A 9,686-nucleotide genomic window follows, 5' to 3' on the forward strand; every position below is an offset into this window, starting at 1 on the left:
CTTACCCTCTTGCTTGAGGGTGTCAATGATGGCCTTCTTGACATCTGTCAGGTCGCTAGTCTTACCCAAGATGGGGGTTTTGAGTAATGAACCAGGCAGGGAGTTTATAAAAGCCTCAGGTATCTTTTGCATGTGTTTAGAGTTAATTAGTTGATTCAGAAGATTAGGGTAATAGGTCGTTTAGAGAACCTTTTCTTGATATGCTAATTTATTGAGACAGGTTTTTTGGGTTATCAGGAGTTGTATGCCAAAATCATCAGTATTAAAACAATAAAAGACCTGACAAATTTCAGTTGGTGGATAATGAATCTATAATATATGAAAGTTTAATTGTAATCATTACATTATGGTAAATAATGAAATTTAACACTATATGCTAATTTTTTGAGAAGGACCTGTATGGGGTACCAGCCTACTCAGGACAAATTGGACAACAACCTTTGGTGTCCGATTTCTCTTGTTACCCTTGCGAAAATAAAAACTTGGGGGCTAAAAAATATTTTTTGTGGAAAAAAAAAATATTTTTTATTTTCACGACTCTGCATTCTAAACTTCTGTGAAGCACTTGGGCATTCAAAATTCTCACCACACATCTAGATAAGTTCCATGGGGGGTCTAGTTTCCAAAATGGGGTCACTTGTGGGGGGTTTCCACTGTTTAGGCACATCAGGGGCTCTCCAAATGCGACATGGCGTCCAATCTCAATTCCAGACAATTCTATATTGTAAAAGTAATACGGCACTTCTTCTCTTCCAAGCTCTGCAGTGCGCCCAAACAGTGGTTTACCCCCACATATTGGGTATCGACGTACTCAGGAGAAATTGCACTACAACTTTTGTGGTCTAATTTCTCCTGTTACCCTTGTGAAAATAAAAATTTGGGGGCAAAAAATATCATTTTTGTAGAAAAAATGCGATTTTTTTATTTTCACGGCTCTACGTTATAAACTTCTGTGAAGCTCTTGGGGGTTCAAAGTGCTCACCACACATCTAGATAAGTTCCTTAAGGGCTCTAGTTTACAAAATGGTGTCACTTGTGGGGGGTTTCCACTGTTTAGGCACATCAGAGGCTCTCCAAACACGACATGGCGTCCAATCTCAATTCCAGCCAATTCTGCACTGAAAAAGTCAAACGGCGCTCCTTCACTTCTAAGTTCTGCGGTGCGCCCTAACAGTGGTTTACCCCCACATATGGGGTATTGGCGTATTCAGGAGAAATTGCACAACAAAATTTATGGTTACATTTCTGTTTTTACACTTGTGAAAATAAAAAAAATGGTTCTGAATTAAAATGTTTGCAAAAAAAAGTTAAATGTTCATTTTTTCCTTCCACATTGTTTCAGTTCCTGTGAAGCACGTAAAGGGTTAATAAACTTCTTGAATGTGGTTTTGAGAACCTTGAGGGGTGTAGTTTTTAGAATGGTGTCACACTTGGTTATTTTCTATCATATAGACCCCTCAAAATGACTTCAAATGTGATGTGGCCCCTAAAAAAAAAAGGTGTTGTAAAAATGAGAAATTGCTGGTCAACTTTTAACTCTTATAACTCCCTAACAAAAAAAAATTTTGTTTCCAAAATTGTGCTGATGTAAAGTAGACATGTGGGAAATGTTATTTATTAACTATTTTTTGTGACATCTCTCTCTGATTTAAGGGCATAAAAATACAAAGTTTGAAAATTGCAAAATTTTAAAAATTTTCGCCATATTTCCGTTTTTTTCATAAATAATCGCAAGTAATATCGAAGAAATGTTACCACTAACATGAAGTACAATATGTCACGAAAAAACAATCTCAGAATCAGCGGGATCCGTTGAAGCGTTCCAGAGTTATAACCTCATAAAGTGACAGTGGTCAGAATTGCAAAAATTGGCTCGGTCATTAAGTACCAAATTGGCTCTGTCACTAAGGGGTTAACATTAGGAACGCATGGGCGTGCGTTTTCATGCGTTTCGGTGCGTTTCACGACGCATGCGTCGGTTCGGCGCACCTGACAGGGCGCGGCAAACACAACATGTTGCGTTTTTTTTCGCCGTCACAAATTAAAAAAAAAAAACGCATTTGCGTCGTCGATGCGTCACAAAACCCATTGAATTGTATTGGCAACGCAGTAGACGCAAGTACTTGCGTTGTTGTACGACGCATGCTTTCTTTTAATTAAAAAATAGGATAAGTGTCTAGACGGTGTCTAGACACTGAAAAGACCCTATATATATATATATATATATATATCTATATATATATATATATATATCTATATATATATATATATCTATATATATATATATATATATATATATAAGGCCGGTTTCACACGTCCAGATAATTCCAGTACCGTACAAAAACGGTACTGGAGTTATCCGTGTGCACACGTGGCACATCAGTGTGGCACACGTGTGTCCACTGGGTACCACACGCACCGTGCCGGAGACCGCTAAAGTTTAGCGCTGTCCCCGGCATCGTGCTGAAGCCCCATTCATATGTTCCCTGCAGCAGCGATCCAGGTCCCCCCCCTCCCAAACCCCTGTGCGAAACCCCCCCGTGATTAAAATACTCACCTAGCTTCCGGATCCCTCGCCGCAGCGTCCTCTTCTGGCCGCATCATCTCCTGTATGCGGTCACGTGGGGCCGCTCCTTTACAGTACTGAATATGCGGCTCAACCCCTTTGGGAGGTGGAGCCGCATATTCATGATTGTAATCGGCGGCCCCACGTGAACACATACAGGAGAAGCTGGATCTGCATTTTAAACACTAATATTCATATCTTCCCTGCAGCAAATGGTGCTGTAGGGAACATATGAATCGCGGCTTCAGCACTAGTGGGGGGGACAGCGCTTAATGTAGCGCTGTCTCTTGCACGGCACACGGACTGCACACGGACAATGTCCGTGTGCGGTACGTGTTTTACACGGACCCTTTGACTTTAATGGGTCCGTGTAATCCGTGCGCTCCCACGAACACTGACATGTCTCCGTGTTTGGCACACGGAGACACGGTCCGCAAAAAATCAATGACATCTGAAAAGATGCATTGATTTTTAAGTGTCTACGTGTGTCAGTGGCTCCGGTAAGTGAGGAAACTGTCACCTCACGTGCTGGAGACACTGACGTGTGAAACTGGCCTAAAGAAAAGGGGCTGGCATTGTTTTTCAATTGCCATTAGGACACAAGGACACATCAGACACCTGAGACACCAGTGAGGATCTGTTTTCAAAACCTGTTAGTATAATACTTTTTCATTGCATTTTTTTCTGTGTTTTATTTCTTGATTTTTGAATGCAATTTGTGCAATGTTTGGTCTGTGCTTTTGTACAGTCATGCCAATGTGGGTTTTTAGTGAAAATTTGTTATTTTTATGTATTTCTGGCGTTTTATATGATGGCGTTTCTTGTCTCCGGCCTTGCTTTTTTTTGGATTGGTTTGCATTTTGGGTTGTTCTGTTGTCATGCGGTTGTTCCTTTTTTTTTTCTAAGTATTTTATTGTATATTTCTGGTGTATGTGTTTATTCTTGTTTCTATTTCTGGGGGTAACCATATGGCGTTTTCTTGGCTCATGTCTTGCTGTATTTAATTGTAAAGTATGGCGTTTTAGACTAGTTTGCTATTTTTTGGGCCTTTGTATATATATATTTTTTTGTGTACACAATAAAGGTTTATGTGTTTTTTTGGGGGGGATTTGTAGATAGGGGGCTCTTGTAGTTGAATTTTTATTTATTTTTGTATATTCTGGATGACCCCTTTTGCTATACTCTGGATTGTGTCGTATCTGCTATTGAATTTTATTACAATGTATGGTGTTGTGGTATGATCAGCGATTGTTGAGTTTGCATTGTCCTATGAGTTAACAGTCCGTTGTGGTAGTAATGTTATGATGTTTTTTGTTTTTTTTCTTTTCTATTTTCTTGTATGTGGCTGTGTTTTGTAATAATGTAATATTTGTTTAAATTTTTCCTTACAGAATTTTTTATTGCAAGAATGGCGACGGACTCACCATCCAGCCACTCAGCGCAGGGGAGTTCAGTGAGTAATTATGTACAGATGCTTATTATTCGCTGTAATTTGCAGACTTGGCACTAACTTTTTTTTAATCTATTTTTATAGGCTTCTGCAAGTGAGGAGGAAGGGACACAGCAGGAGCAGCGACAAGCTGTGGCGGCAAGACGGCAAGTACGTGTTCTTGAAAAAAAAAGGTTTTTTTTTCCATTATTTTTAATTCCTTTTCTTCCCGGAGGAGGGGGGGAGGGGAGGGTGTTGGGTGGTGGTGGCTGATGTAATTTTTTTCAAATTTTCATATCCTTTATGTTTTTCTATTATTCTAGGTTTCACAACAGGCCAGCAAGTCGAGTATAATCGTGGACCTCCTAATCTCCAGCATACAGGAGCTTGGCCCGTTGTGGGACAGCCGTGACCCCCGTCACCCGGACCAGGTCGTCTTGAGGCGGATGTGGGTAGAGGTGGCAAAAACGCTGTGGGATGGCTTTGACAGCGCTTCCACTACGGAAAAATCAAACTTTGGTAAGTATTTGTTAAACTCCGATCAGACCCATCTGGCCAGGATAACACAACCGTGTGTGATGCAATCAACGCCTTCAACTTTGCATCGCACACGGTTGTGTTATCATATGGAAGTGTGAAATATCTAACCATTTTTTTTGGTTTTGCATTCACAGTCAAAAAGTTGAAGACCAGATGGCGATCCATTAAGGACCGTTTAAATAAGGTCCTACGTCAAGAGGAGAAGGTTCGAAGTGGTGCTGCTACGGGAAGGTCCATTCACTACAAGTACAGTAGGGCGTTGCTGTTCATGAGACCGATCCTTGCCCGCCGACAGTAAGTATTTAACGCATCGTGTACTGCACAATATGCATGCCCACATACCATATTGCACAGGCACATAGCATCTTCCACATCCACATCGTACATTGCCCACCAATGTATAACATTGCGCACCCACCTAGTATATTGCCAGGCCACAAAGTTTATTGTGCAGGCAAATAGTACATGTCCTAGCCACGTATCCTCATAGTATATTGCCCAGCCACATAGTGTATTGGCCATCCACGTAGTACACGTAGTGTATTGGCCATCCACGTTACTTTTTCCCTAGTGGCATGGTATATTGCACATCCATTGTTTTTTTTTTTTTTAGTTAACCGCGTGAGTCCTTGTAGTCCATGACATGTTCCGTTCCGAGCCAGGGTAGGTCTGATAGCAGGAATTGCGATGACGTCTCGATCACATTGGTGTGACGTCATGGCAGGTCCTGTGATCAGTGTAAAGAATGGCAGTTGTCTGAAACGCAACTATCGGGCAAGCATAGCATTTTTTTTTCCAGATCAAATTAGTAACTGTAAATTGTTTAATATTGATGCGGCATAGGCAGCGTCTTTAGTCAATACTAAAAAGTTTGAGACCAATTTTTTTTTTTTTTTTTTTTATTTAAACGCCAGCCGTGTGTTCGGCGATGACAGTGTTGATTGTGCGGGCGAAAAGGCATTGGCAGCGGGAAGGAGCGCTCATTTTCTTCTGCACTAGGCCCTTCGCTGATTGGTCTCGTCAGCAGCTGGCAATAACAATCAGCAAATGATTGAAGGACAGACAGATAGAGAGACAGAGGATTGCAATCTATTGTTGTGTAATGCAATGTTAACTTTATTCTATTACAGGAGTTGGCTTATGTGATGTTATTTTTTCCACACTAATGATTTCATTTTATTTTCACAGAACACACAGCAGCACCCTCGTACCTGATCGGCCCTCTGGAGCGGGCCTTCAAGAATCGCCATCTGACCCGTCACAGCCATCCCACAGCGAGAGCAGGCTTGCACTACTTTCTGGAGAACCGGCAGCCGGTCCATCTGGTGTTTCCCTGACCGAGGCCTCTGTCGCTCCTTCCTTTGGCTATTCACGCCAGCGTCAGCGGGCCTTGGACAGGCCGCTAATGCCCGAGTATTTTCATTTGGGCATGGTATTCCAGACTTGTTTCAAGGTGCTGGGAGGTAGAATGGAGACAGGTCTGGCCACTATCGACCGGCGCCTTGATTCAATGGAATCCGAGCTCTCGAGGCCGGCAAAACATTTTTTTAGTTTCATTGCGAAGGGCATGGTGGAACACCTTGCGCCGGAACTCCAGATTTCGGTGATGCAGGCCTGCAACAATGCATACGTGAGTGCTCTGCAGCAGGCTCGGATCATGCAGTCAGCAACTGCACTGCCCGTAGTGCCATCGCTGGCTACCATGACTCCGACTCCTGCTGCACAGCCACTCCAGCCACTCCACCGAGGTCCGCGTGCCGAGGGACGCCACCACAGACACTACCACAACGATCTGCCGAGTCCTGCTCCTGCTAGGCCTTCAACCTCCCGTACCCGTCCTGCTGGGGAAGCCGCCGCGGGAGAAGTGAGAAGGAGGAAGAAGAGAAGGAGAACAGCTTCTGCGGCTCTGGCTGCTCCAACACAGACACCTACAACGCGGCAAGGGTCTAGCCGCAGCAGGAGCAGCCAGAGCCAGTCACGATCCAGCAGACTGGTTTTCCCTCCTCCCTCCCCTACAGTGGTTGCAGTATCTTCCCCGCAGTATGATGATGATGCCTTGGACTTGCCCTCAAGTCTACTGGACTATGGCTCCTCAATAGCCTCTGCTTCCTCCTCTCGCCATTCCGAAGCAAGGAGTTACCAATCCCCATTAGTTGCAACAGTAGATAGCCCCTAATTTTATTACCCCCTTTTCTTTCTGTTTCCCCCAAATAAAATTGTTTTTTTGTAATCAATTTTTGTTTTTATTGGTAACTATAGTATCGGCAGCTCACACCGTGCGACGTCTACACACATTTTGTGTTTTATACACCTCATATATGCAATGTCAGACACTATTTTTTCCATTTTTAAGTATAGTTTTTTGGGTGTCTCTCATTGTTCTATGAGGTGTTTACAAACACAAATATGACATAGATTGTCTACATACAAGAAAGGTAACTAAAACAACTTAACAACGATCAAGACCAGCGATACAACCTGGCCGTGATCGTTGGTAAGTCGTTGTGTGGTTGCTGGGGAGCTACACTGACAGCTCTCTCCAGCGGCCAACGATCAGGGTAAAGACTTCGGCATTGTTGAAACTGTCTTCAATGATGCCGAAATCCCCCTGCATCACCCGGGTAACCAGGGTAAATATCGGGTTACTTTACTAGCGCGGCACTGCGCTTAGTAACCCGATCTTTACCCTGGTTACAAACACATTGCTGGATCGGCGTCACACACGCCGATCAAGCAATGACAGCGGGTTATCAGAGACCCACTTTTCAACTACTTGCATATGGACCCGGCTCCATTTGTGTGGTTGATCTGCTTTTTTCCGTCACCGCTGCCGCATGTTTCAAGGATGTGTGACTGGCACAAAACATGAACAACCGTAGCCTATTTGTTGGCCTCGCCATGCATGAGTAGTGCCTGTCACACTCCCGCCACACATGCTGCTGCGGTGGGTGAAAATTGTTGATTAGCCACTGCACTCAATGAAGCCGTGTTCCCCTAGGCAACTAGTCTGGAAGCTTGACAGTTTGCCAAGGAGGGAGCCGATGAAGTTCGCTCAACTATCGAACACACGGCCATGTCAACAAAAGTGTGGTGTTTTGGCTGAGTCAATATGGGAGCTGTTGATCACCTCTGAACATTTTCGGCGACAGCAGTTGGTTGGCAAATGGAGTTTTATGAATTGTAAAAAAATTGTTTATTAAACACAACTTTTTAAAAAAAGGATAGCAAGTTTTAATAAGGGCACATTAAAGTAAATTTAGTCAAAATGAAAAAATTATTAACATATAGGTAGCTGGCAAATTTAAAATAACATTACATTATTAGGCACCTTTACTGGTGACCTTTATTGGACATAATAGTGTAGCAATCTTTAGCATTATACATATTAATTTTTGCACTATAAAGGTATTAATTTTACATTTAAAAGCTGAATCAAGTATCAGAGTAAAAAACATAAGCACTACACCATTGTATCTTGCCATGACACACGGCCAACATCAGATACAAAATAGGAAGCAAATCGATCCCTCATCTGCGCTATTTCCACAGTTGTTCTCAAAGGGTGATCTTGGTAATCGGGCAATGGGTTTGGTATGGGTTCATCGAGTTCCACGTTCAGTCTCTCTTTGGCCATAATATAATTGTGGAGAACCACACAAGCCTTCACCACCTCATCCACTGTCTCAATTTTCAGATTAATGGCGGATCCTAAAATACGCCATTTGGAGACCAGGATGCCAAAGGCGCACTCCACTGTTCTTCTGGCCCTGGACAGTCTGTAATTAAAAATACTTTTGGTGTGGTCCAAGCCCCGACTAGAGTACGGTTTCAATAGGTTGGCACACATTTGAAATGCCTCATCCCCAACCACAACAAATGGCATTGCCGGGCCTTCGGTGTTGGGAAGAGGTCGTGGCTGGGGGAAATTAAAATTGTTCCCATACAACCTTTGGCCCATATCAGAGTCCTTAAATGTACGTGAGTCATTTGCACGGCCAAATGCTCCAATGTCCACAGCCAGAAACCTGCAGTCCGCACTTGCAATTGCCATGAGCATGGTGGAAAAATATTTTTTGTAGTTGAAAAAAAGAGATCCACTTCTTGCTGGCTTTATAATCCTAATGTGCTTCCCATCCATAGCTCCAATACAGTTAGGGAAAGAACACACTTGTTCAAATATCTTGGCGTTGGCCTCCCATATTTCTGTAGTAGGGAGGGGTAAAAATTCATCCCGGAGATTGTCCCACAAAGCGCGGCATGTGTCGGCAATAATTCCCGAAAGTGTGGAGACTCCAATCCTAAATTGGAAAAGCAAGGATCTTAAGGTCTCTCCGATAGCCAGGAAACTGCCAAGAGGAAAAATAAAGAAATTAAATTAAAGTACATTGTATTAATAAAAAATATATTTACCATACCCAACCCCAAACAAAATTTAAAAAAAAAGGGAAGAACATATCACAGTCGTTCAGAGCTACATACGTACCGTAGAGTCACCAACAGCCGTTCCTCAGCAGAAATTGATCTCCGGAGCTGTGTGTCCTGCCTGGTAATGGCTCCTTCCACCAGACACAGCAGATAGCGGAAGCTGTCTTGAGACATCCTGGTATACTCAAAATATTTTTCCAGGTTGCCATTTAGCTCGCCAAACAAGAAATGGTAGGCTCCACGGCTCTCCTGGACTTCAATGATAGGGTGTAGCCAAAAGCGCCGATGACTCCTTCTCCATTTATCCCTTTTCCTTTGCTCGTAATAGGCAATAGCATAAGCATTAGCCAAGGCAAAATCCAACTCCATATTCATGTAGATACTCTCCATGGGACGCTCCATCATGATGCTGGAAACACAAGAAAAATTTGAGGAATTCATCTCTGCCAGTGTATATATACCCAATTACCTTACACCCACCCTCTTCTAGCCATTGGTGGTCTTTATCTAGTGTCTAGACAGTAATTGTGGCCTTTTTTTATTTGCAATTGTTAAACAATGACATCACTTTAGGAAAACTAATGCGTCTGAAAACGCTGCGTTTTTAAACAAAATGCAGTTTTCACGCTGCGTTTCACGACGCATGCGTTGAACGCTTGCATCGCAAAAGTCTGCGTTTTAAATGCGTCTTTTGTGCGTCGTGCGTTGCGTCGACGACGCAGCGTT

At 43.0% G+C, this 9,686-nt stretch overlaps 2 protein-coding genes across 2 annotated transcripts; one reads left to right on the top strand and one right to left on the bottom strand.

Annotated features, from left to right (window-relative positions):
• The first annotated feature begins 2,320 nt into the window (after positions 1 to 2,320).
• Positions 2,321 to 6,738, top strand: LOC138671016 (uncharacterized). Its single transcript, XM_069758857.1, has 5 exons — positions 2,321 to 4,019; positions 4,101 to 4,166; positions 4,319 to 4,514; positions 4,670 to 4,829; positions 5,724 to 6,738. The coding sequence occupies exons 1-5, from the start codon at positions 3,975 to 3,977 to the stop codon at positions 6,709 to 6,711; spliced, it is 1,455 nt and encodes a 484-aa protein (XP_069614958.1). The 5' UTR covers positions 2,321 to 3,974; the 3' UTR covers positions 6,712 to 6,738.
• Positions 6,739 to 7,748: 1,010 nt separating this feature from the next.
• LOC138671017 (uncharacterized) lies at positions 7,749 to 9,148 on the bottom strand. Its single transcript, XM_069758858.1, has 2 exons — positions 9,019 to 9,148; positions 7,749 to 8,881 (listed from the first exon to the last, which is right to left on the bottom strand). Exons 1-2 carry the CDS (start codon positions 9,132 to 9,134, stop codon positions 7,996 to 7,998), a joined length of 1,002 nt encoding a protein of 333 aa, XP_069614959.1. The 5' UTR covers positions 9,135 to 9,148; the 3' UTR covers positions 7,749 to 7,995.
• Positions 9,149 to 9,686: the final 538 nt, after the last annotated feature.

Source organism: Ranitomeya imitator, chromosome 3 (assembly GCF_032444005.1).
Source record: "Ranitomeya imitator isolate aRanImi1 chromosome 3, aRanImi1.pri, whole genome shotgun sequence".
Lineage (NCBI taxonomy): Eukaryota > Metazoa > Chordata > Amphibia > Anura > Dendrobatidae > Ranitomeya > Ranitomeya imitator.